The sequence below is a fragment of the Poecilia mexicana genome, unplaced genomic scaffold (genome assembly GCF_051168715.1).
Source record: "Poecilia mexicana isolate PSO_F unplaced genomic scaffold, ASM5116871v1 scaffold_23, whole genome shotgun sequence".
In the NCBI taxonomy this organism is placed as follows: domain Eukaryota; kingdom Metazoa; phylum Chordata; class Actinopteri; order Cyprinodontiformes; family Poeciliidae; genus Poecilia; species Poecilia mexicana.
Genome location: NW_028263392.1, coordinates 4,670,581 through 4,697,115, shown reverse-complemented (window position 1 = coordinate 4,697,115; position 26,535 = coordinate 4,670,581). Strand labels below are relative to the sequence as shown.

At 40.2% G+C, this 26,535-nt stretch overlaps 4 protein-coding genes across 7 annotated transcripts in view; 1 reads left to right on the top strand and 3 right to left on the bottom strand.

Annotated features, from left to right (window-relative positions):
• LOC106931400 (kinesin-like protein KIF21A) overlaps positions 1-520 on the bottom strand; it is a 33,254-nt gene extending 32,734 nt beyond the window's left edge. The window contains exon 1 of one of the 2 annotated variants that reach the window (XM_088003074.1): positions 93-520. In XM_088003074.1, coding sequence (XP_087859200.1) covers positions 93-136 — 44 coding nt within the window. In that variant the 5' untranslated portion in view covers positions 137-520. The remainder of the gene's footprint in view (positions 1-92) is intronic. The other variant, XM_088003075.1, reaches the window with a different exon arrangement.
• A 1,384-nt stretch (positions 521-1,904) lies between these two features.
• abcd2 (ATP binding cassette subfamily D member 2) lies at positions 1,905-16,414 on the bottom strand. Its single transcript, XM_015009497.2, has 10 exons — positions 15,322-16,414; positions 14,551-14,731; positions 14,326-14,447; positions 9,765-9,927; positions 8,829-8,923; positions 7,724-7,869; positions 6,275-6,420; positions 5,752-5,836; positions 5,360-5,485; positions 1,905-4,497 (listed from the first exon to the last, which is right to left on the bottom strand). Exons 1-10 carry the CDS (start codon positions 16,264-16,266, stop codon positions 4,242-4,244), a joined length of 2,265 nt encoding a protein of 754 aa, XP_014864983.1. The 5' UTR covers positions 16,267-16,414; the 3' UTR covers positions 1,905-4,241.
• An 11-nt stretch (positions 16,415-16,425) lies between these two features.
• Positions 16,426-23,048, top strand: redic1 (regulator of DNA class I crossover intermediates 1). 3 transcript variants are annotated; one of them, XM_088002928.1, is made up of 14 exons: positions 16,426-17,258; positions 17,365-17,515; positions 18,164-18,293; positions 18,367-18,418; positions 18,512-18,605; positions 18,709-18,818; positions 18,959-19,086; positions 19,183-19,349; positions 19,424-19,496; positions 19,572-19,605; positions 19,815-19,842; positions 19,954-20,048; positions 21,020-21,632; positions 22,749-23,048. In XM_088002928.1, the coding sequence occupies exons 1-14, from the start codon at positions 17,232-17,234 to the stop codon at positions 22,913-22,915; spliced, it is 1,869 nt and encodes a 622-aa protein (XP_087859054.1). In that variant the 5' UTR covers positions 16,426-17,231; the 3' UTR covers positions 22,916-23,048. The 3 variants fall into 3 exon arrangements, with proteins under 3 accessions (XP_087859054.1, XP_087859053.1, XP_014864986.2); XM_088002927.1 differs by lacking the exon at positions 16,426-17,258 and having other exon boundaries at positions 17,308-17,515; XM_015009500.2 differs by lacking the exons at positions 16,426-17,258; positions 19,954-20,048 and having other exon boundaries at positions 17,308-17,515; positions 19,815-19,895.
• The window catches only part of LOC106931397 (proton myo-inositol cotransporter), a 63,423-nt gene continuing 59,933 nt past the window's right edge, over positions 23,046-26,535 (bottom strand). Inside the window, exon 10 of the mRNA XM_015009498.2 lies at positions 23,046-26,118. Within this exon, the coding sequence (XP_014864984.2) occupies positions 25,892-26,118 (227 nt within the window). The 3' untranslated portion in view covers positions 23,046-25,891. The remainder of the gene's footprint in view (positions 26,119-26,535) is intronic.

The window sequence follows — 26,535 nt, the reverse complement described above, 5'->3', positions numbered from 1 at the left end:
AGTGGGATGCTGCAGCAGGAATAGTACGGATCCTAGCAGGTGTGACAGATGAGCATCTCAACAGAGGAGGGTCCTCTCCTCTGCATCCTTACCTCAGGGCAACCCGCACCGAGCTCTCGTCCGCTCCCCCGCTCATGGCGTCACCGAAACAGTCCGCCTTAAAAATAGCTCGCTTTCCCTTTTCGTCCTTTCTTTATCCTCTTACAAGACGGCCGAGCGTCCCCCTCCCCCCCCTCTTGCCTCCTTTCAGCGAAGCGCGTCGGTCTGCAGCCTCCACGGCGGCCGCTCTCATTCAACCTGCCATTAGGCTCATTTCTATGCAGCTCCGCAGCGAAGTGTCTGCTCGGAACATGAGGCGGCACCGGGCAGAAAGGGAGCCGGCGGTGGTCAGTCCTCCAGCCGCATCGTCTCTCGCTGTCGCTCCAGCCGCGCGTGGTGAAGAGTGTGGAAGCGCGAGGAACCGCTTTGGCGTGTGATTCCACGAAGACTGAGGACGTAACAAGGCTCCTCCTCCCGAGCTGCACCAATCCTGACAAAGCACAACAACACAGAATAATAATAATAATAATAATAATAATAATAATAATAATAATAATAATAATAATAAACTACTTGGTTGACACAAACACAAATACAGTTAGTTAGCATAGCTAGAACAATAAATTAAAACTGTGGAGGACCCAAATTATCACAATTTAATAACTTTTTATTTTTTCACATAAAACTGCGCCCATTTCGGTCAGCAGGTGGCTTGAGAGTATTAAGTCTTAGCGGCAGTGGCGCAAAAAGTGGGTATGCAATGTATGCAACGCATAGGGGCGCTGCACTAGAGGGAATTTTTTTTTCTATTCTGCATTTTCTGTATTTAACAACTGTTTGCACATGTATGAAATGATCAATAACAGAGGAACGGCACTGATTAGGCGCTCCTTCACCTCCCCTCCCAAACACGCCCTTTCGAGAACGCACTCAGACGCATTTTCTTTTTCTTTTAAACTTTAATCGTCGTATATAGTGCACTTGACAACAGTGAGGTAAAGATGGAGCGGTAGAAAAAAAACTATCAGAGGTACAATAAAACAAATAACGAAAGAGGAAGGAGGATAAAGATGGAGGGACGAAGAAAAGCTTTTCAAAATGTTTGATAGACAAACATTTTGTGTATATATACAATAATATACTATATATAGTATAATTTACTATATATAGTATGCTATGGTTATATAGAATACCCATATTGTTTCTCTAGAGGTGTGGACTCTGTTGACGCTTTAAACTTTAAACTTTACCCGATATCGCTAACATTTGCCCCGGGATGTACGGGGCAAATGCCAGTATCTTCAGAGATGTACTTCTCTGAAGATACTGGCAGGTTGAGAATTTATTCAGTTAACAATTAAGTCCTTTAGTATTCAGTTCAGTTGAGTCGGGTCAAAAATACATAATGTTTTATAACATTTAATCTCAGTATCTTGAAAAACTCAACGTGGATAAAAACTAGGAGGGCAAATAAATAGTTCATACCTGCGGCTCTTCCTGCATTTTCAATGTGCAGCAGCCATATTGACTTGGAAATTCTATGCTGATTTGGGCCTTCTTGTTTTTTACTTGAACGTGGACAACTTTGTACGGTACGGAGCCGTCTGGAGACACACGAGGGAAAAAAAATAAAACTTAATATCCAATGCCCACGACTTATTGTAATTTAGTCGCTCTCACAAAATAAATAAGTCGTTAGCTCTGCAATTTTGAACCCACCAACAGAACAGCATTATCGCAATGTAGCACTGTATACTTTTAGCCAGCAGAGGGCGTCAGAACTAATAGTTTCAGAACATCTCGCTCGTTTTCTAGCCGGAAATACGTTAAAGAAGTTACACAAAGAAGCCAACAATCGAGACCAGTTTAGTATCAAGCTTTAGGATTTTTATTGGGGAAAAAAAACTGGGGCAAAGAGTCATCGTCATCTAAAACGTAAAATATTATTTAAAACAAATCTGAACATATCACAATCTAACAAATGGGCACAATCATATCAGGAAGAGGGCACTCCATCATTTTCTATCCCATCCTTTCAACATGAAGATTATTTCTCTTTGTCTCACTTAAAAACAAACTGTAACGACCAAGCACCACTTAAAGCTGCCCTCATGCTCAAGTGTTACTAGGCAGACTCCGTGTCATTCAGCGGCTTGTGTGTCCTCTTGTCAACAAAGTCTGGGCTGGAAGCAGAAAATCCAGTTCATTTACAAACAAAAAAAAGAGAGAGAAAAAAAAATCAATTTTACAAGGTGCTTCTTTCATTCCAAATTAATTCTTTATCTCTATGCATTTCATACCATTACATGACCATTCAAAAAAAATTAAAAATACTAGTAGTTGTTTACATTTTCAGTAGCCATTTTAATTTTATTAGGGAAAAAAAGTCTATCAGAAATCTGAGAAACACCCTCACCCAGCCGATCTAAAGCTCTCTTTAAAGTAGCGATTGAAAGTTTTGAGGTTGCTCCGTCCTGACACATTATAGGAAACGTCATCACGTTGGGGTCAAATGCTTTAAGTCTTAAAAACAGCAGCACATCTGTTTACATTCTGCCCACGGCGGTGTTGATTGTCAGTTTTACTACTCTGCCGCTATGGGCTCGGGCTGGTTGGAGATCCTGGAAAAGCCTCACAGTTTCACTGCAGCGCTGTTTTCACACAGAATTTACAAACGGTAAAAGGTTTTTGTTTTGTTTTTTTAAAAAAAAGGAAATAATGAAAAAACCGTGTTTATTTAAAACCAAAAAGTGGTGGATCATTCCCACCACTGCAAAAAAAATAAAAAATCTGCAATCAATTGATTTTGTTTTTTTTTTAAAGATCTTTTTTTTAGGCAGCTGAATGTCTGAAAAAGCCAGGCAGCAACATGGGGGAGTGGGGCAATACTGTGTTGCTCAGCTGCAGTTTTGAAAACAATTGTATGATGAATTTCATAAAACAAATCAGTGGTTCTTTAAATGCTGTCATTACTTTTAACATCTACATAAAACAAGGTATTAGGTTGTGCTGAGGTAAAAAAAATTTTTAGGATCACTTGAATATTCATATTCATAAGGCATAAGCTCCTGCTCCTGATTTGATTCATGCAGGACATAGCGAGCGTGTACACAGGTTTGAACCTGATTAGGCCAAAAAAAAAAAAGAACCCTGAAGAAGAAGGAAGGGGTTGAGTTTACGTCACAATTCGGTAGTTTCACAGTATCGCAACCTCCGATCCGATCAGAGTCGTCAAAACGAAACGACAGCGGACAGGAAAAATCTAGAATGTCTAAACAATCCTCAAGTACAGCCTTTCCTCCGTAGACGCCACAGAATGTGCCATCAACAGTTATCGGGAATGATAAAGTGCATTTAAAAAAAAAAAAAGCACTTTGTATAATTGAGAATTAGGTTCAACCCGCTAAACGTTCGGAAAAAGCTAAGTTTTTAAGAGGAGAAGCGTACTTTTGCCGAAAGAAGGCCATAAAAAGTCCCCTAACAAACGGTCAGAGGAGACATCATTTGAACTTGAGTTTTGCTTGAGACCGGACAAAAACTGTAAACTACAGGCGCTCTCCCGTCGATACATCACAGCGGACGTATGCGTTTGTGTCGACAGCAGAACCACGGCTGTTGTCGTAGCCACCGGCTTGACCAGGAGCAAAACGTTCGCGAGCGCTGAAGGACAACCAAGCATCTGCTCCGTCCCTGATCCTCTGCTCCCTTCGGCAGAAGGGAGACGATGCGAAATGCCAGAAAACGGTTTGAGAAAAGGTATGAAAAATAGAAGCGGAACTCTCGTTACGGTGAGATATTTTGCTGAGCTGGAGGTAAAAAAAAAAAAAAACCCAACAAAAACAACAGAGCAACAGCCGTCTTTGCTGTCCCTTGCAATACTGCTGTGGGTTAAAAAACAAACAAACAAACAAAAAAAACGAATAACTGATGCCTGTATATCAGCATGAACAATTACAATACGTAGAGGCGTCCCTCTAAATGTAAAGTGCTATTAGATCACGAACCGAACAATCATTTTAGTTAATCTGGGGTCGTCGTTTCTGTTGCTTTTGCTTGTAACAACTGCTAAAACCCAACTTTTAAAAGTACGACTGAACATACAGTCGGTGTGTTGGAATAAAAGGGGTGGAGACAGCAGGGCTCAAGTCTTTAGAAGCTCCCATTTGGAGCAAAAAAAGAAAAGAAAAGAGAAAAAAAAAAAGCTAATGGAAAGCTGCTAGGTTTTGCTTTCCTTCGTCGCCGTGGCCTCCACCTCCCTCCTCGGCCGTTTTGAGGACAGAGTCGTCTCCCAGGATCTTGCAGAGCTCGTTGAGGCGGTTTTGCATCTCGGGGATGCCGGCGAGTTGGGCCTCCAGCCGCTGCTTCTCCTCGGTGAGGGAGAGGCGGGTCGCCGAGTCCAGCTCCTCGAAACGCCAGCCGCCCTCACCGTCGAACTGCAGCAGGTGGGTGTGGTACTTCCTGAAATGGAGAGCGATAGATCGAGCTGAATTGGCTGTCAAACAAGCGTCCAGCACAAGCAGTTAGGGGAAAACTGAGAACTGGCCACTCACAATATGTCAGCTGCCAAACTGTGATTTTATCTAATGATCGAATTTAGCAATTAATCGAATTTTGTTTTTTTTAAGATTTAATATTTGGACACTGTTTTTTTTTTTTTCACCAATTTTCTCCTTGGTTTTCTATTTTGTTCCTATTTGGATTTTGAACTCAGGTTAACTGCGCGACGATTAATCAAACCCAATGATTAATTGGATCAATCGATTAATCAAATTTTGGGGTTTGGAGACTTAATACCAAGCCTGCCATCTTGTTTCTATTTACGTTGTGGTAACACCAGAATAAAGTTGTGTGACAAAAAAGTCAAAATAATACAAAAAAAAGAGAAGTCTTAATATTACCAGAATAAGCTGTAATGTTGGGAGAATGATTGAAAAAAATAACATATAAATTATACCAGCTTTTTTCTTATTAAAATGACTTTTCTCAATTTTTAGACATTTTCCTAGTAAAACTGCATATTTATGCTGCCAATATTACAACTAGGCATGTCATGATAACAAATTTTACGGGACGCTGAATGGTCCCTATATATTTATTGCTATAAACGTTAATATTGTTGTTTTGAGACCGTTTTCAAGGAATATATCGATAATGGCATCATTTTGTAAAGAACACTTAACACTGCAACTGGAAGATACTTTAAAAAAGTGGATTACAAAGCTTTGGCAACTAAAAAATATGAATCGTCAGAATGGAAATTATTGAGCTCATTTTAATTTATCGTGCCATTAGATGATTTCCAGAGAGCAACACGTCTCACCACAGGGACGGCCGGTGTGTGATGGAGAGCAGTGAGATGCCGGCGTCCTTGGCAGCCTGGAAAATCTTCCCCTCCACATCGATGCTCACGGCGCTGGTGCACTCATCCAGCAGGGCGTATTTGGGCCTGGCATACACGTACACAGAGTGGCAATTATATCACTTATTCAAATCGAATCTCTATTTCTGTTCAATGTCATTCAAATGTCACTGTTTTTATCCTTTACATACGAAACACAGCATATGTAAAATCTGCTGTCAATGGGGGAAAATCACAATGAAGAAATTACAATTTTCTCAGCTAAAGTTGTGCCAAAAATCTTCATTCGATTCCTTCGTTGATGACAAAGAGATGGGTGAATTTAAACGCAAACGACAAGAAGTCAGTCTTACTTGTGGTAGAACATGCGAGCCATGCCCATCCTCTGCTTCTCGCCTCCGGACAGAACGTCCTTCCAGTCCAGCTCAGCATCCCAGCCTTAAGAAAAAGCACACAGCATTGATGGAGGATATTCTTTTCTCGAAGAGTGCTCCATACGCAACTGACCTTCCCTGCTCAAATTAAGTGCTTAAACAAAATAAACAAAGAAAGTCTGAACAACAACAACAAAAAAATCTGCTAGAAAATGTTCTTGCTCATTTTTCTGGCGTTTAGCAAACAGAAATTATTTTTGGTAATTCTAACTAACCTAAAACAAGAAATGTTTAGTCTGGTTTAACTTCACATGACGAGGAAAAAACATGAGTGTGTGTCACTTTCTATCTGGTTTCAACTGTAAAGAATGCTTTCCAAATTCAGGCTTTTGATCAAACGTCCGATTGCACTTTATTACAAAAACTGTTTCAGTTTGAACGTCGAGCACTTTCAAGGACAGAAATCGGACTCTTTCCAAACCTTGAAAAGCCATTTTCTTACCTCCCTCTCTGGTGACGATGTGATAGAGGTTGACGATGTCCAAGATGGCTTCCAGGTCCTTGTCGGTCAGCCCTCTGGCAGCCATGTCCTCCACAGAGTCTGGGTAGATCACCTGGTCTCGCAGAGAGCCCATTGACATGTATGGCCTGGAGAAACGCATGCGCTCGTTACACACCGAGCGTTTCTTTCTTATACCAACGACTCCGGTACAGCATCATTGTAATAACGAGGGATATTGCGTTATTTCTATTATTATTTATTTCTATTGTACGTACGTAGTGTAAGGATTTCTGATGCGGCTACTAGGTGGTCTCTTGTAGCGACTATAAAATATTCACTTCTCTGCAGGAGGGAGTCGGTACCTCTCACTGGCGTTGGGTATGTTTACACTGGTGGTTTCTTGCTGGTTCAGTTAAAGGACGACGAGGCTCTTTGTTTTTGTTGTGCCGTTACGATCAGGCAGCTGCTTAGTTCAATCTAGCTCAAAAACCAACGTAATTTGTAATCGTCTAAACGACGTCATTCTGACGACGAAACATTAACGCAAAAAAAAAAAAAATGAAGAAAATGATGTAAAAGCTGTTTCATAAAGCAGATAACAGTTTTAAAACTAACCTTTTGAGTAAAGTTGGGGTATATTGCCAAAAAAAAAATAAATAAATCACTGTATATTTTTAAATGTCTTGATAACGATATCACAGACGATATTCCACATTTTCAGCTTTTAAAAAATTTTTTATATGTAACTTCAAAATATTATTATTATTTTTTTTTTACTTTCCTTTATAAACAGTCACCAGAATGAAAGTTAGATTCATATATAAATATATACAATATGTTTAGTGTGTCAAAGCAAATATCAATCAGGTAGATATAAATGTAAGCTGATTTTGGTCAACCAAAAACAATTAGCTCCCAAGTGTAAATAAAAACACTTGAACAAAACACACTGGTGTGGTTCAGTGGAACATTAGTTTTACAAGATGTTAATGTTTACTTTTAAGAACTCAAATATTATGTGCAAAACTAAGAATCTTCTTTGCATATAAAAGGAAATCTTCCTTAAAAATGCTCAACACTCAACGCCAAAATACAAGTCCCATAAAAAAATCCTACAAAAAGTAAAAGCTTGTGCTCACTTATTAATGACCTTTGTTCATTTTCTTTTCTTCCGTCTGTCTCAGATCCCTCCATTGAAGTAACTATCGTAATATCTATTTTTTCACCGGTGTCAAAAAAAAAAAGTCCAACAAATTCGCTTTATTAAAAAAAAAAGCTCTTTCTACAAATCGTAGTGAACGGTTCACTCTCTCCTAAGCTCTGGTTTCCCCGCCGCCACCACACAGAGGTCCTGTTACAATGTATTAGATTACTGGGAAAGTTGGGCAGCTCCAGGCTTAAAGCTCTGCCCCTGCGGTGGAACGTGGTGGTTGTGGTCGGTGCGGTTACCTCTGAGGGATGTAGAACATGTGCTCGGGCGAAGGTTTGTGTAGGCGGCCGCCGTAGACGGGCCACAAGCCGCTGAGGATCCTGAACAGAGAGCTTTTCCCGCATCCGTTTGGGCCCGTGATCAACAGGTGCATGCCCTCTTCCACCTAAAGGAGGAGAGGGAGCGACAATTTATTAAACCGGCTGAAGTGCGGGGATCCATCAGGATAATTACAGCGCATCACTGGAATACAAAGCTGAGTGCAGAGATGGATGACGTTATCCACCTAACGTTACCCTAAATGTCAGTGTAGCAGATGCTCTATAAACGTCTGTAAGCTACACTTAGATATTTTTCACCTCACACTTTCATCTTTCCTCCAAGTGTCCAAAGTAAAAAAAAAAAGAACGAGGTGAACTGCAACCGACGTCTTGCGTTGCGTTAGGTGTTGCAACACTTGGGCGCAGCTGTTATCTACACTGTTCCTGAGCTAATTATCACACCCTGTACACTCTGAGGGGCAAAATACAGAGGGGCAAAAAAAAACTAACTGTGATATTCTTGATAATTTTGGTCTGACTCAAACAAAAAAAGGAACACACGACCGAGGACACACGCTGGACCTGATAATCAGGAAGGGTGTGAATATTTCCAGTGATGTCGCCCTGTCTGATCTTTTCGCCGTTATCTCTGAAGGTACTTTATCCATTAACTTGCTCAGCAAAGTAGCTACGATGAAAAAAAACTTTCTTTCACATAAAACACAGCGGAAACTTTTAATCAATCTTAGATTTACAGCTATGCATCAGAAAAAAAGACGACAAACGTTGCGCACGGCTGATTTCAAATTGTAAAAAGCACAAAAAAACCGCCGCAAACTGAAGTTGGAAACCTTAAGTAATGGTTTGTAATTTTAAGTTTTTCTCATTACAGAAGCCAGCATCCAGAGAGGAGCAACACGTCGACACCCCAAAGGAAATACCTCTTTACTAATGAAGCCGCAGGGAATTTCTAGGAAACACGAATAAACACCTTTCAGACCTCGGTCCTCAAGGAGCCGGTGTGCGGCTGTGGGATTCAAAAATAAGGAGAAAAAAAAAAAAAAAAAGAGTACGTCTACGTCACCTTTAGGTTCAGGCATGACACCACCACGTCCCCGTTCGGTGTGATGATCGGGACGTTCTCGCACACGATGCCTCTGTCCACGTCAATCACTTCACCTGCAAAGCAAAACGATCGAGTTTAAAAGCTGAATGACGTTTTACCTTCATCTCAAACCAAATCCGGAGATTTTAAAGCAGAATTTCCGGCTCTGAGTTTTAGGAAGCACTGATTTAGATTTCTCTTTAAGAAGCTGGACAATAAGAAGATAGAAGAATACACTGAAAACACACAACAACGTGTTTAAGAGGACTGTAAAACAGTGTTCTATTTTTTTTTTTTACTATTACTGAAAAATGTGTTTAGAATCCACGGACAGGCAGGAGTTGAAAGATCTAAAAGGTTAACGCATAGCAACATTGCTGCAAAATATTAATATGGGCCCAGCTTTTTTGAATCAGACCAATAAAATCTTAAAAATTGACTGATATTATATGATACTGATGTTAGTGCTGATATATCATGCATTCTTAATTTACATTTTCTTCTCTGGAGACAATTCATTTATCTGATCTCTAATGTCATTTTGATACGCATTAACTTAAAAAGGAAAATAAACATGTCATGTTGGTATAAATATTAAATAACAAAACTTCAAAACAACTTGTTTTATGTTTGTAACCATTCCATCTTTTACTGTATAGCCACCATCTGACACAGGTTTAATGCTTCTATTCAGTCTAGTTCAAATTTTTGATGTAGGACATTTGTGTCCACTTCTCTAGATCTGAAACGGGACCAGGATACACCGCAACACTCTACACACACTGCAAAAATCAATATTCGCGGTGGGTGTAGCTGTATTTTATCCTGACAGAGCCTCACTTGCCTATACAGTCATGTGACCCATTCAAAGTCCCCTCACAGGTGAAAGTTGCACACACAGCAGGACTAACCCACCTTTTATCTCCAGCGGCCCATCTATATGCATCTCGGGTTTGCTTTTCAGTGTCGTCCCTGTGGTGGCGGACAGAGAGGAGCGCTTGTAGATCCCCCTCTGGACGTCCTCAAACACTACAAACATGTTGTGGACCCTCGCCGTGTAACCTGCCAGCTCTGTGACCTGTGGCAACCAAAACACAGGGGGCGGGGGGAAGGTGGGACAATGGTCATCGAGGAAGGCGTCAGAAAACAAGGTTGACACAATCCGAGAGGGAAGCAGACAGTGTCATGGGGCACTATCTCTGCCAAGCAGTGTGTGTGTGTGTGTGTGTGTGTGTGTGTGTGTGTGTGTGTGTGTGTGTGTGTGTGTGTGTGTGTGTGTGTGTGTGTGAGACCAGTGGGTCTGAACTGGAGTAACCCCTGAGGGTGTTGGCAGACAGAAGATCTGCACAATCTAACTGCATTGTACAAGTATAGGCACAGAGTATGTAATAAGTTGGAACTAGTAACCCATGACTTCCTGTTTACCTGAGGAATTATTATGATAAACTAAAGGGAACATTTGTCTTGCACATTCTTCAAAATGAGATAAAACAAAGAAAATATGATGAAACTCTGCGAGATATATTGACTTTCATATTAGTAAGAACAACGGCGGGCAGCCTTCTGCTACTCTGGTAATAAAAGAGCTAATTTTCCACTTAGCACTTTTGCTAACTTTGAAAACGTTTAGCCCACTTTGCTGTTTAGCTATTCTTACTTCACATAAGTGAGAACCGCAGTGGGCAGACTTCTGCTAATCCGCTAATGCACTATTAACAGAGCTAACTTTTCATTTAGCGCTTTTGCTAACTTTGAAAATGTTAGCAAAAGAGAAAAAGAATAGCTAAACTTCACTGTTTAGCTATTCTTACTTCACATACGGAAGAACAGCAGTGGGTAGACTTCTGCTTTCTGCTAATGCACTAATAACAGAGCTAACTTTTCATTTAAAGCTTTTACTGTTTGCTAAATGTTTAACACACTGCTTGGCGCACTTAGCTTCCTAAAATTCATATTTTCATACAAATTATAATGTGCTAATGTAATTAGCTATTTTGTAAGCTTTCAGCTGAATAAAGTTTGACATCTCTGTTGAAGATTTGGTTATTGACTGTTAAGAATTATTCACATAGCTAGGCATTTATATTCACGCTCTTATTTTGAAGTGGGTGAAGATTGCTCATGCAGCAGTTTTGTTTCCTCTCATCACGTTTTCTGTCTCTTCCCCCGCCCACCCAGTAATTTCACTTCAAACAAGCAACATACAGGAACAAAAAATAAAATATGTAAGGGCATTATAGAACACGTAAATTACAATGACAAAGTCAAATAGGTGCACAAGGGTTGCAGTCTTTCACATATTGAAATTAGCGCTTTAGCATTAGCATTCACTAATTGGTATATTGGTGTAGTTAGTGCTTTATCACCAAGGGGTTAAGATTTGCTTTAGGGTTAGCGAAACTAACTTTTTAGATAGCCTACCACCGAGTACAAAAAAAGATGCAGAAAAATACCTTCTGATCTAGACTTTGCCATATTTAAAGTCAGAACAATAATCCAAAATTACATCTAATTTCCAGATGCCTGAAATTGCCACATTGATCTTTTCAAATGGGTATATGTGATGAAAAGTACAAACTGCTGTTCTGTGTGCCTGGGATGAATATGGGCTGCAATGCTGGTTAGAGAGGAAGAGTCAATCACTCCAAATTCAAATTGTCATTGATGGCCGACAGCAGGCAAATCTCACAGTTCAGAATGAGAAAAAGGATCTAGATGTCTGCTCAGGCAACTGGAATCTTTGCACCCTGCAGTAAGACAATACCGCCTGTTGACACAGCTTGACAATATTAAACATTGCAGAGAATTTCTAAGAATCCACAGACACCGACGTGGGACAGTCCAGATAATATTACCTCGTGTTCTTTCACCCAGTCACATCTCTCCGCACAGCCGACCGGCTGCCGAAGTTCAAGAGCAAAAGAATGTACAGTTGACATTACCCGCAACATGGAAATGTCATGTCAATATTAGGCTTTCATCTATCTTACTGGATAACTCTATTTCCTTTTTAGAGAGAGAATTCCGTTGGTTTTCTATCACTTTTAGATACAAGTCAAAATACCAGAAATTGTTGCTTTTAAAATGTTCTTGAACTGAATCAAGCAGGTATTGAACGTTACACATGTCCCAAGATGTGTATAAAAACTGAAAATAAAATAAAATACTGCAAATCTGTGGTGTTGTATGCTAACTTGACCCACAATAATTACTGTATAATTACAGAATATGTAGACAAGGAAGAATGTTTCCAAATTTCATATGTTTATTTAAATCTTAATATATAGTCCATAGATGTAGCACTGAATTTGATCATCAAAAAGGAATGTTTGCGAGAGGATGTAGCGCAAGAATAAACTTAATTAAAATTGCAGCTCATTAATAAATAGGAGAATAGGTATTAGGAGAATAAAAAATCTTTAAAATTCCCTAAGCAAAACAAGGGAAATTGTGCAAAGAAAAAAGAAGTTAATAACTCCACTGAAATGAAAGATTTCATTAAACAAATTAACAAGTTCTATCAAAACTAAGGGTTAGCATGCTAACAGTTAGCATTAGCATATTTATTTTTGCCAAATTTCCAATACTCAATACGTTAATAAAAAAATAACTTTTGATAGTTAAATAAGTGTCACTGTGAGCAATAACCTTGATAAACAGAGGAGAGTTCTTCAAAATTAAGATAGAAATATTCACTTCTAGATGGCCGACTATTTTCTTGCATAATCAACATAAAACAAAACCTACTGTAAGTACATTAATGCAGAGAGTCTCTTTATCAGAATTTAACAGGAGTGCTTTGAATAAAAAATCCCGGAGTCTCGTTTTGCTCAATAACATTAAATCAAAAGAAATATATCCCATTGCATTCTCAGAGAGTGCACTGAAGTAAATCCTGGCAGAAAAGCAGAATGAGAGGGAAAGTAAGAGGGCCGAAAGATCAACAGATGGTGGATTATTCACAGCAAGGCTAAGCCTGAAAGAAGGAGCTCTGAATACACACACACAGTTCACGGCTGACCAGTGAGAATGCCTGTCATTTTGATGCTTATTACTTTAGTTCTCCATGCTGATACACATGCAGCGGTGCAACACAGAGGGAGGAAAAAGGGGATCTGGAGCGTGACGATATGCAGACTGTCGTCCTGTCGGAAACAGTAATTCGTTCCTGTGACATTAGTTGCCATTTCTGCAACGGATTTCTTTTTATAGAAGAGGAAGAAAATAACAGCCGAAGCCATATTGTGCTTGATCTTTTGGGTCAGGCTTGCAGATATTTGATAAGGCACCAATGGAACTGTAGGAATCAAAATAAATAAAGAACAGCCAAGCTAACAAAACGAAGCTAAAAGAACTGGAATACTTGGATTGTAATTTCTTGTGTAATTATATAGGGGCTGCATCTTTTTTGAAAGGTGAATTAAGATGGTTTTATTGCGACGTGGTGATCTATAAATTAACCAGACGAATCTGAATGAGATTATAACGTATAGTGAACACATCTGGACCACAGTATGCAGCAGCATGTATTTAGATTCAAATTAAAGCTGATGTAACCTCCTTTAATCACAAAAATCTTTTTTTCTCCTTCAGACTAGCCAGCAGGAATTAGCAAACATCTCGCGCCGGCTGAGCTCATTAAAGGAGCTCCTTCTGAGTGCGACGCTGGTAAAAGCGCTGTTAAAGGGTTAATAGAGAAGCCATGTTGTGATGACTTCCTGAAGGCCAAGTTTTAGAAAGAGCAGGGTTTTTTTAAAGAGACAGAGACCCAATTTCAAGGTGTTAAATTACAAGTTTAAAAAAAATCATTTGATATGCATGGCATTTTCATAACAACTGTAGTTACTTTATTGTGCTGTGAAACTACACTTTATGCCTGGAAAATGCATAACACTGCCCCTTTAAGACACATATTGAGAAGATTAAATTTAAGACGTCTGTAGAAACCATTTGGATCATGTACTTTACATTCTCCCAATTATTTTATCTGTTAGCGTTTTCTATTATTCATTTACCGGCACAATTTGTTTACTGATGTGTTATAGAAAGACACATCTTGTTTCACTGTCTTGTTTCACTATATGTTATATATGACCCATTGAAATGCCGATGAACTGGTTTACTTTTGTAAACACAGCTGTACTTATTTTAAGCCCACGCTTTGCTGATCACTCTCATTGGAGGAATGTGGCACAATGGGACGTATAAGGGAGATGACACAGATAAGGAAGCAGAAATCATGCCACCAGCACGACTTTCAATTCCTCCTCTTCACCACAGGAACAAGCTACTCATCCTCTTTGTGACATGCATGCTGTCGTCAAATCTGTGTAAACCTGCAGCGTGCACACTGATGCAAACACTAGACGGCTGCACTTTAAGTTTTCTTTCTGGAGTTGTTATGCTCCCAGCTTCCAACAAGTAAGTTGTGCATGAATATCTTCTGACTCGCATCGCAACGTGTGATCATCCAAACCTCTTTGTAGGAGGACATGATCCTCTCGATGGCGTCGGCTCCGGACGCCAGGAGGTTACGGGCGGTGGTGAACGCCTCCGTCCTCTCGCTCACCATCATCTGCGCCTGTCCGTCTGGCGTTTCTGCAAAACGGTCGAGAACGGGTCGGGGAAGAGAGGAGGGAGGATGAGACACAGGTTCGAACACATCTGTTTGAGAGGCCAACGAGGGCAACGTGGTCCTCACCGTTGTCGGCGAAGCCCGTGGCCGTTATGATGGGCACGGCCACCATGACGAGGCCGGAGCCGCTCCACACGTACTTCATGAGGAACTGCTCGATCATGATGTACCAGAGGCGCTTGGACAGGATCAGGTTCATCTGGTCGGCCAGGGCCCGGTAGCACTTCTGCAGCTGACACATCTCCACCTGTAATAATAGAAAATGTAAAAAAACAAAAACAAAAAACACAGAAGTTGGTCACTAGAGATGCACCAATCTGATAATAGTATCTGTATTGGTCCAGATATTGAAAAATAATTCTAATTACATATTACACTGGCTGTTCTAATCCTAATTCCACTGACTACACAAATTAAAGTTATATTGTTTTTACATGTTTGACCAAGCTGTTGGTGTATTTAAGTGTGCAAAGTTGTAAAATAGACTTGCAATTCAGTACATTTAAGTCTGTGTTCTAAAAAAAAAAGGTTTTGAGTCAATTCAGCGCTATTTCTCTGTATCGAATTGGTATCGGCTATACTAAACCTTAAATATTGGTAGAAGTAAAATAATAATAATAATAATAAAAAGTAGATCGGTGCATCCCTGTTGGTGACATGACAAAATTAGGAAAAAAATTACAATAAAATATAGAATTTAGTTGCTTATTTAAATTGATTTTTAAAAGCATGCAAAAACTTGCTTTAGATAAAATACAAATTCACATCTACAGCCGAGAATAATCAGCCTAAGTATTTGCTTACATGTCAGCAAAAACCGAAAGCAGACCACTTTACCTTGTGTCCTCTGTAAAACGCTATTTCCTCAGCGTTAGCAATAATCCTGGAGTGCACGTAGCGTAGGTAGCCTTTTCTGTGCGCTTCCTCCGCAACCAGCTTGCCAAACCTGGGGGAGCACGCACGCAGGACCTTGGCCGTGGCAAAGACCACCAGCCCGGCCAGCAGGGTCGGCCCGCTGGCGTTGGCGCCCCTCGCCGTGGCGGTCTGAATCAGCGTGTAGGAGGTCAGCATCACGTCCAGGATCGGCTTGGTGAGGTTGGAATAGAGATGGGCAACCGACTGGGAGAACATCATCACGTCCTCGGTGAGCGACTGGTCCGGGTTGGCGAGCCTCCCGTCCATGTTGCTGACCCTATAGTAGGTCTGATCGGTGAAATAGGTCCGGTAAGCATGGTTAACCAGCCGGGTGCGGAAGGCCAGAGCCAGCTTGCACTCTAGGTACCGGATGGCGCTGTTGACGAACGTGGCCGGGATCGCGATGAGGAGCCATTTCATCAGCTGGATGATGAAGTGCCGGGGCTTTTTCTCCACGATCGTCTTGACTATCTTCCCGTCCAAGCTGGCCACGTAAATAGACAGAAATGTCCTGGATATCAGCGCCACCGAGTGCAAGCACAGCAAACCTAGCTCTTTGGAAACGAGCTTGGGGAAGAGGATTTTACCAAGTTCCAGGATCTGCTTGAAAAACTCCGCATTGACTCCCGGGGATGCTTTCTTATCATCCACGACGTCTATCTGGGCTTTCCCGGAGCACGTCGAGCCGTTCTCCGCCTTCGACGCCCGGCGATCGCGGTTCGGCTTTTTGTTCCCGCAGAGCTGCTTCCAGATGATGGGGTACAGCGTTTTAACACCGTAAGCTGCAGCCGCCAGGAACACGGCTCTCTTCGCCGCAGTCGTGCGGTCCCATTTCACTCTGGACGCCGCATCGAGGATGTTGGACATCTTTTCAAACGTTAGTCGCCTCTGCTGATCGTCCCTGCAACACCCATCCCCCGAAAACACCGAATCTCCGCACCGTCCGAATAGCGGAAAAGGGGGGTACTTGTGATGGCCGAGAAGATGCGAGGACAGCCCGTAAGAAGCACCGTTACAATCTGCTGCGCTTCCACCTGCGACAAGAGGAACAATGTACACTAAAAATCCACTTCCGGGTGGTGTTACCAAAATTAAACTGAGTTTTAGCAACACCCAATGGACGTTTTAATTTGTACAGCTAACTAATTTCCTGTAAAACTGCAGTGGTTCGTGATACCTTGATGACGTTGTTTGAAATAGCTTTTCTGATTGGTCGCGCCCCCTGTGGAAGACTTAAAGCGCTAATGTAATTGGTGGAGCTGCAGGAGGAAGTAAATTTACAGTTCTTGCTGCCTTTGCGGTTTTGTTCTTTGGTGTTGAAAAATGAAGTCCTTTTGTACCCGAGTTAGAATGTGGAATAATACAACATCTCAAGAAAATAATAAAATATATCAAAATTTACATACTCATGCAGGTAACCTTAAACATTATGTGCAAGTTTAATTCAATGTATTATGTAGAAAAAAAAATCAACAATTTAAACCTAAATACTGGCTAAAGGTGCCAAAATGAATAAAAAGTTAAAATAAGTCGCTATTTTTAAACCAAAGGCGGTAGAAGAAGATTCCTGTGCAGCGCGTGCAATACTGCCTCCACTTTCTCAGATTTAGGTATCGTTAGCAAGCTTACTAGCAAAGTGAGTTTCAGTTTCAGATTAATACTGAATATTAATATTTAGTTATAATATTGAAAACTACTTACTTACAACCAATAAAAATGAATTGGGTTGGGGGCTCCAGGTAAGAGTCGAGAGAGAACAAATCCCCTCGTAGAATAACGTTGAGCTAACGAACCAACGGTTGTTATGCTAACATTTTAGGAACCGGTTAGTGATGAAGAATGATACAAAAAAGCAAAGGGTGAGTCTGCTACTTTAAATTTCTATGGGTTTACGTAATTGCTGTGAATGTCGACGAGCACATGGCCCGTGTAAAGTTTTGTCGTCTTTTATTTTGTTTGTCAAAGGAGTTTTTTGCAAAGAGAAAACTGCAGCAAAAACTAAGGACGCTGGGCGTGACTCCACCCGGCTCCTCAGCTGGGGACAAATGCTCCGGGAGCACGGACCTTTTGACCTTGTTTGTTGTCAACCAGATAGCTTCCAAAAAAACAAATCAAGGTAAAGAGCCAGGTTATCACGGTCACTGTCAAAATACAGTCAGTGTTAAAAAAAAATACAACACATTAAATACTCGGTTCTTTATCAAGAATTGCACGTATCTTGAACTATTTTAAGATATCCATGGAAAGCAAAGTAATTTAATTGCAAGAGCAATTATATGATTGTTTTACTACTTAAATCATCAGTAGAAAATGTGTACTATAACTGAAGAAAAAGTTTTGACACCCTACTCAAGCTAGTGTTTGCCTCTTTAGCTAAAAAACAGATATCAAACTCCTGGAGGGCCACTGCCCTGCAACTTTTAGATGTTCCTCTGCTGCACCACAGCTGAATAGAATAATTAGGTCATTAGCAGGCCTCTACACAAGAAGGAAGTAATTAAGCCATTTCATTCCAGTGTTTTGTACCGGTGCCACATCTAAAAACTGCAGGACAGCGGCACATGAGGACTGGAGTTTGACACACCTGATAAACAATATGGTCAAATGAATTATAGGTCACTGTTGCTACAGGGCCCAGTATGACCAAGTCCACTGTAGGTATTTTGTGTATTCGAAAGGTCTAAAATTTTACGCAACTATATTTCTGTATTATTTAGAACTGGAAACATTTCTAAATGAAACAAATGTTTTGGGTTTTTTTAAGAACCTCCAAAAGTCGCAGTCTTTGGCAGGTCTAAAGGAGCCAAACCTTGGAGAAACGAGCCCTTGGTTCTCCCAATGAGCCCGTGCTCTCCATCAAACCTCAGCCTTGCTGATAGCCCGGCTCAGTTCAGGTGAAATCCACACCAAATAGCTAAATGCAGAACAAAGCATTCTACTTATTGCATCTTTTTCAATGGGGTCTAGTTTTCAAGAAATCAGAAAACTAAAGAGTTCGCAGAGGATCACGAATGGACGGGTTAGCCATTCCTTTTTGTACATTTGATAAATTCTGCAATTTTTTTTTAAACAAACGTAAGTGATGAGAATCAATTAACCTTCATTTTCTAAGTTATCACCAGTCCCGGAGTCAGGGTTCTCGGACAACAGCGCGTCCGACTACCTTCCACACACTTCCCCTTCCACATCGTTCGCTTCAGGCCGAGGTTTGACCAAATGAAACAGCCGTAAAATACGATACATCCAGTGCATTTTCACACAAGAATGCACTTGCTCAGTGTAATAACTAATTAAGGCTGGTGCCTCCAGGATTATTCCCGCTGCAGACGAATGAGCAGAAACAAAGTCTCACTCTGTCACAGCCTCTTCCCCACTATTCTCCACCACCTTGGGACACATCAGCGCTGCAGCAAGCTGAGGTAGTTATGAATATTACACACGTACAGATTTCTGTCTTGTCAAGGAAACTGAAAATGATAATTTCAACAGGCTTTGTGATGTGTTGTATTACCAGTAACTCTTAGAAGAGGAAAAAAAAAAAACTTCTTTTTTTTTTTAGTTTCAGCCCTTCTCCCAGCCCAGAGGTATGACCAATCCCATCTCCTGGTCTGTCAGATCCAACCCACCCTCTTTCCAGCTGGAGACCCCCACGCCATCCCACGTCCTATTTGGAAGTCCAAAACCAGAGTGAGGAAAGAAATACAATTTGGAGATGTTCATTTTTGATATGGAGTTATACTCTTCTCTTAACCCCGCCTCCCTTGACTTCATGTTTGATTACAGTAAAACTGAAGCAGGAGGTCATGGAGGACATTCCGGTCCCTTTTGTCTGGACCAACTGGAGACCAACCAGCCCACGCTGGACTTTCCAATAAGCCAATCAGAGCCTATCCATCTGTTTGAAGAGAACATCTTCACAATGTTTAATGATAATACGCATGGAACAGAAAGTGAATACTCCTAAAAACCTCAACGTGAACATTTTAACTACTTTACTTTAGTATTTTTTTATGTTTGATTTCAGGTGCGCTCTTTGGGAATGGATGCTCAAAGATATATCTCAGGAAGGAATCGTCAGTGAGGCTTTCATCCCCTCAGTAAGTGTTAGTTCAAATGATACAAGCTCTGTCTAGGATCACTTTTTAATGTGTGATCTTCCTTTTTGATGATAGAACTGTACCCAGTCCTCAGGCTGTTGGAATGGAGGTAAGACCTCGAAGTTTAATCATTTGTCGCCACCTAGTGTTGGAATCTGTAGCTGCAATTCTATTGTTTAACGAACAGAAGATAAAACACTAAAAGTGATATTTTGGTGCAGTTGAATCATGTCTTCTTCAAAAAACAATTCCTGTTATTTTACTCAGATCGGAGCATATTCAAAGGTTACAGTACCAAATATTCTGTTTCTTTCTCAGCTCTCCAACGGCACTCACAGAAATTCCAGTAAGTTTGTTAAATGTCTCCAAGTAAGCAGCTCAGTCAGTGTGTGTATGCTGGTAAGTAGAAAAATAAAAGTCCCCCTAAACTGAATAGCTGTCTGTTTAAAACCCACAGCATGTCTTGGAGAGAATGCTGGGCTTTTGAAAACCTTTGAATATTTGCCAAGTTGCTCATGCAGAGCAGGTTACCTCAGTTCAGACTCCGATGATGTAAGTTAATTTGCATTTGTAAAGCCTTGCCAGTTTCCTGAATTGCTATCAGTATAGAAGCACGTCATTTGTTCCCAAAGCAACAAATAAAATAAACCAAAATGTGCTTAAATTGAGTCAGGTAGGATGGGTAGGAAGACAGATGACCATTTTTAAATATACATCCAAAGTTGGACTTAAGTCCTTGTCATTATCTAGCTGTAGTTTATTATAGTTTTCACTACTCAACCTAAAGCTGCTAGCAAATAAAACCATTCAAACTCACTTTTTAGTTTGTCACATTTAATATAAAGTACTAGTTTTTGACTTGGCAGTAACCAATTCAATTGTATTCCATAATGGAAAGGTTTGATAAACAAAATTTATAAAAATTGCCATGACCATTTCAGCTTTGACATAGCATATATAACACACAAAAGTCCCATTGCAAAATTATTTTTGGGCAAGTGCTATTCAAATGACAGTAATGATGTGACTTAATGTCATGGTTTGCTCTGCAGACACTCTGTCAGTACTGATGGAAATTCACTCCTTATTTAAAACTACGTAAACAAGGTCTCCGCACATCCTTAAAAAGTATTAATTTCATGTATCTAAAGTTAAGGCCTTAGAATGTATTACATTTATTTTATAAAAGTAAGGAGGTCTTAAATATGTTAATAGCAGGTCTTAAATTTGGTCTTGGCAAGACTATTTAATCTTTGATTGCAAATTTATCGCCAATTGGATGGACGAATTTTGTACATTTCTGTGAAGAAATAGATCTTAAATTCTATTTATAATCATCTTAAAAGGGTCTTAAAAAGTCTTAAATCTGAGTTGGTCAAACGTGTTTAAGGGATTCTACTGAACATCTGACATCCTTTCTTTTCAGTGAAAGAAAGGATGAACAAAGTCATAGTTAAAAGCTTTTATTTTGTAATGCATCGCAAACAGCCTAATATTATCTCTGACCTTTATTTCCTCTGTAGGATGAATCTTGCTGTGAGTCATGTGGCCATGAGTCTGGTTTTTATTTGGATGAAGCCTGCTCTGACAATCTGAAATCAGCCTCACAGAGAATTACAGTCCTTTCCCAACCGAGGCCTCTCACCCCGTTAACGAGATCCAGTGTGAATGTTGGAGACAGCCAGAACATGAAGCCGAATGAGGCCAGCACAGATAATAAAGCCTCTGGATGCCAGCAGTCAGTGAGCTCCGTGACTCCCCCGTCAACTCATAACTCCAGAGTGTGTAGATGTAAGAAAGCCGAGAGTCGAGACGCAGCGACTCAGACTGTGTGCTCCGGCACGTGTGATGTTTCGACTCAGTGCAGCTTCGATGCAAATGGCGAGACCAAAGCCAAAGCTTTGTGTCGATCAGCTGTTGACGCATCGCGACAGTTTCCAGTGAATGAGAGGGAGACTGACATGGAGACACAGACACTCAGAGCACCATCACAAGGCTCAGCGAGTAAAGGAGCAACTCCTTGGAGCAGGAAGGAATCGAGGACGGGTTCAGGAGGCAGGATTTTCAACATTGTTCCTTCAGAGAGAATCCTGCAGGGACCCATCAACCCCTTGCTTGGTGTTTGGAGGCCAGAAGGTATGACTTACAACAAGGGCATCAAAGTCATTTTCATTTTTGGCCACATCAAGACCATGAATGTCCTCAAAGGGCAGAATCTATTGATAAGACCCTTTAACAAACTGTTAAGGCTATTACCTCATCAAAAACATGCCTGGAGTGCTTTTTTGAGAAATCCTTTAATCTCCTGTGGCAACCATTCAGTTGTCCAAAACACCCTGGGTGGAACTAGCGTCGGCTTCAAGGCGTAGGTCATCCTTAGAGCTGCATTTTCTGAGCTTCCTCCTCACACCTCCTTTACTGTGCTCCTTCAGACTAGCCAGCAGCATTTAGCAAACGCCTGGTGGAACCGTGCAACTGCTGAGCTCATTATAGGAGCTCCTTCTCAGTGAAACGTTGGTAAACATGTTCCTAAAGGATTAATAGAGGAGCCATGTTGTGATGACTTCCTGAAGGTGGAGTTTCAGAAAGAGCAGGAATTTTTAAAGAGACAGAGGCCGTTAAATTACAAAGTCAATTTTCTTCTAAGTCATATTTGATATATATAACATTTTTATAACAACTGGAGGTAGTTGCTATAAAATGGCACTATAGTTGGTATAAAATATGCCTGGAAAACACACAATATAGCCCCTTTAAAATATCAACAAATAGCTGCCTCTGTTTTCAACGAGTATTTCTTAAAGTGAAATAATGTTGAACATCTTTTCACATTGATCTAATTCGGCACTTTACAGACGTAAACTACTTTGGTTTGACTGATAAGATATTATTTCAGCTCATAATTGTTATTTGGCCCCCTTCAGTCTATAACAGGGATGTTCATCTTTTACAATCCAAAGAGCCATTTTGGCTCTCAGACCAGCTAAATAAAACACATTTAGAGCCACAAATAATACATGACATTTTGAAGAAAAAAAAACCTTTTATAATTATAATTTTGGATAAATTGTTGCTGTTTGAGAAATGTGATACTATCCGCTATATTTGCTCACACCCTGTGTATCTCCTGGGGACTAAGCCCCTCTTTATCCTTTAAACCTAGCGACACCCCTGGTTTCAGCTGAGAATGTTTAATATGGAAGTTGTGCCAGTTAGCTATAAAACCACGCTGCTCTCGTGTTTCTCACACAGGAGAGGAAAATGGAGACGAGAGCGAGCAGACAGGGCCAGGCAGGGAGAACCTGGTGAAGGAGGAGTCAGACGAAGGAAGAGAAGAGGTCAGGGGTCACACACTGTCGGAGGAGGTGGAGACGCTTCGAGAAATAGCCGACGTTTTGCTTCTGCTGAGGCAGAAGTGAACAAAGGATGGTGGACACATAAGCAAAAGTGATATATTTATTATACCTTTGTGTTTAAGGTTTTCTAGTGTTTAATTAAAATAGTCTGTTGGTTATGTTGTTGTGTAATGAAACAAAAAGCCTTTAAGCATTACTTTAGACTCTTGAGTTTATTTCTTTCTTCATATACATTAGATTTCATGTAGATATTCATCTTTATATAATATAAACTCTAGCAAAACATTTACATCTTGAACAATTGTCAAATATACTATACAGAGATTTTTTTTAAACTTGTGTTTTAATTAAGATAGAAACATATAAGTAGTTCACATAAAATAAAAATAATAATAATAAAAAAATGGAAACATTTTACCATAAGTACACGTCACATGGCCTGTCTGCCGCAGAGGGGCGTTAACACAACTGGATGTGGAGAGCGAAACATCACAGAATCTTTGACAAGATGTACATCAGATGAGAGGCACACGATCACTTTGAATATTGTGTCAACACGTCTTCCGTAGTACGATATGTACAAAATTACTTTTGCGTAGTTTTAAGACAGCTTTACCAGATGAAAAATTAAAAGAATTGCATTTTCCTTACGTATGCAGTTGGATTACTTTGAAAACTGGGCGCAGGTTTGTTTCCGTCAGTGAGAAGCACGCAGCACATTTCACAACGAATGACTCAGTAGTTCTGTATGTTCTTGGTCTGTTACTACAACTCACACACACACTCAACATAATCAGTGGTGATATTTTTAAAAAGCATACAAATATCTTTAAAGCTGACATTTATAGGAACTATAATCTATGCCTTGGACAAGTATTCATACCCCTTGATCATCTTTTTCTCTCATTTTCTCAGATTACAACAAGCTTATATGTATTTTATTGGGATGTTAAGGAAGATTAATGCAAAGCAGTGCATAGTTGGGAAATAAATGAATGCAGGTATGACTTTTTAATCAATAAACTAAAAACTTTGATGTCCAAGGTATTTAACCGCTTTTACTCTTATTCCCCTAAATGAAATAATGTAGCCATGATGGGCATTTATCAGTAAAGAAGCCAAGAGACCTAATGCAACTCTGGAGGAGCTGCAGAGGTAAACTACTCAGGAGAAAGAGAAAGAAAGAAGAAGGGAATAGTTAAACTTTTTGTCCTTCTTACAAGATGCTAAAACTAACACTGAACCTACCTATTAAACATTGTGGTGGCAGCATCATTCTGTTGTTTTCTCAAAGTAAAATAGATGGATGCACATAGCTATGTACAGGGAAATACTGAAAAAGAAAATGTCTTTGGGGCTACAAAAGTTCACTTTCAAAAATGAATAAAAACCTCAAATAAATGCATATAAATACATAAAATCCCAATAAAAAACATAAAAACTTGTGGTTGTGATGTGAGAAAATGTGGGAGAGTTGAAGGGTCATGAACGCTTGTGCAAGGCACTTTATAACCTTTCAGCAATATTTAGCCTGTGCAAGTTTTTTACAATAAAATGAGAGGTGGCACCTTTCTGCTCACATCAAACTCAGCATGACGCAAACTGGGAGGTTAAATGAGTCTAAACTGGCCGCAGGAAAGAGTGTCTGCTTTTATGCCGACAGCTGAATGAACGTCCTTAAATCACATTTTTTGTCATACGTAGACATTTGCCGATTTCTCCACATGAGGGCGCTACTCTCCTGCTTTGTAATATTGTTTTTCCTCAGAAATAGGTTGACAATACCACTTGCTTTTATACTAGTCTCCCAGTTCTAAATGCATGCTGGTGTCACTTTGACATTAAATGAAAAGTGTATCTTAATAATCGATGTAGCTTGGGAGTTCATGGTTTATTTAAACTGAGATTCATTTTTATGGATAAAGACATGAATTATCCTGGATCCATGTTTATTTGGGCACTGTTGCAGCATATTTACTTTATTTACATGTTATTATAACAGCTTTGTTCTTTTTTACTTCAACGGTTTTTGCTACACAGGGACCTTGGTGGAGTCACGCAGCAACTACACATCGGTTGTTACAAAACATCGCTAAATTACATTAAAGCCAGACTGAAACCAAAGGCTCCTCTAGTTTGTACATAAGGCTATGAAGGAAGACAAAAAAAAAAAAACATTAGAACTTGAAGGAGCTATTTAGACATGCGGGAAATGCAACAAAAATGGGCATTAGGCACATTACACAGGCACTAATGAGAGTTTTACTTGACTCCTTCATCAGAATGTCATACATTTACAATGCGTCCAGTAAGCAGTTCCTCTGAGCAGCGGTTTATGAGGGGATTTATTGGCACATCTTCTGTCAGTAGGGTTAGACTCTTGGCATTGTGCTAAAAAGCTGCATTTTCTTATAGATGAGAAACTTAAAAACCTAAAATCAAAACAACCATGAAAGCCACAGGATGAAAACTTCAGCAACAAAACGTATAATCCTTCCAGTGCTCCCAACTGGGGCTTTTGTTAGTCAAGCACTAACAGTACGAGTTTGCTCAGGTGTAAAATTGTGGATGTCTGTTGATTGTTTTTCATTAGAAGGTCAAGACCATCCACAAACTTGGAGGGTGTAGGAGGGAGGGGGGAAATCTCATCTAGGGGAGCTAACATTACCGCGCGATGCTACAAGCCAGAACACTAACCTGAAACGTATCTCATACTGAAAGGCGTAACGGCACTACGGAGATACAACAAGTCACGACAACAGCTCTCAGGTCAGCTAAGGTGATGTGGATGCACAAACCTGGTATCCAAACAACATGTGTACCGCACCTCTTTTTTTTTTTCTTTTCTTTTTTAAACAGGAACAAAGCTGTACCGGAATATTCTGCATTCAGTTTGCGGGGAAACTGTCTCACTTCCTGATCAAGGTCTGTTTGGCTCCACGGATCACAAAATGAGTGTTAATGAATATTACAGACCAGATCGCTTTTGCGTGTTACGGAGATTGCCAAAAGACCCGGAGCGGGGTCAACGACACGCTCCTAGTCCACGTCCGACGCGTCGTTGTCCGACAGATGGTAATTGGAGCCTTTGACGCGGATGTACTCGACCTGCCGCCCCTCGTCTGAGTCAGAGGCACCGCATGAGCAGAGCTGGTTTTCAAACAACGCCTCGATCTCCTCCAGGCGCCGCGCTTTGGTTTCTGGCAGGCAGCCATAGATGAAGAAGAAACCCAGCAGGGCCATGCTGGAGTACAGGAAAAAAGCTCCTGGGGTAAACAAAAAGCCGGTGGTAAGAAACTCAACACTTCAACATTTCAGACTTTTCTTTAAAGTGTTTGTTCTATAAATGTACTTGTTCTCATTCACCATCTGGAAAGCAGTCCCACATTGTCTGTATTTTAAACATTTTCCAGTAGACGTTTTTTATGCTTCTATTAATCTGGGACAAACTTCCAGAAAACTGAAAAACTGCAGAAACAATGAGTTCCTTTAAATCAATAATAATAATAATTGGAAAATCGATCAGTATATTTTGATGTATATTTGCTTGATGCTTCTGAAGATGGCATTTGACAAAATGTTGGTTAGTGTATTATGTTTTTCATGGGGTAAAGCACTGTATCATTTGTGGTCTTTTTTTTGTAATCTTTTAAAAATTGCTAATTTTGTCATTTTTAATCTGA

Coding starts and splice junctions, on each gene's coding strand:
- abcd2 (XM_015009497.2), bottom strand. CDS start 16,266: ATGTCCAACATCCTCGATGCGGCGTCCAGAGTGAAATGGGACCGCACG. Junction 5,837..6,274: donor CATCGTCACCAGAGAGGGAG/GTAAGAAAATGG, acceptor CTTTTTCTTAAG/GCTGGGATGCTGAGCTGGAC. Junction 5,486..5,751: donor GCTCGCATGTTCTACCACAA/GTAAGACTGACT, acceptor CGTGTATGCCAG/GCCCAAATACGCCCTGCTGG.
- redic1 (XM_088002927.1), top strand. CDS start 17,320: ATGGCCCGTGTAAAGTTTTGTCGTCTTTTATTTTGTTTGTCAAAGGAG. Junction 18,294..18,366: donor GATAGCCCGGCTCAGTTCAG/GTGAAATCCACA, acceptor AATGGGGTCTAG/TTTTCAAGAAATCAGAAAAC. Junction 20,049..21,019: donor TCAGTTCAGACTCCGATGAT/GTAAGTTAATTT, acceptor TTTCCTCTGTAG/GATGAATCTTGCTGTGAGTC.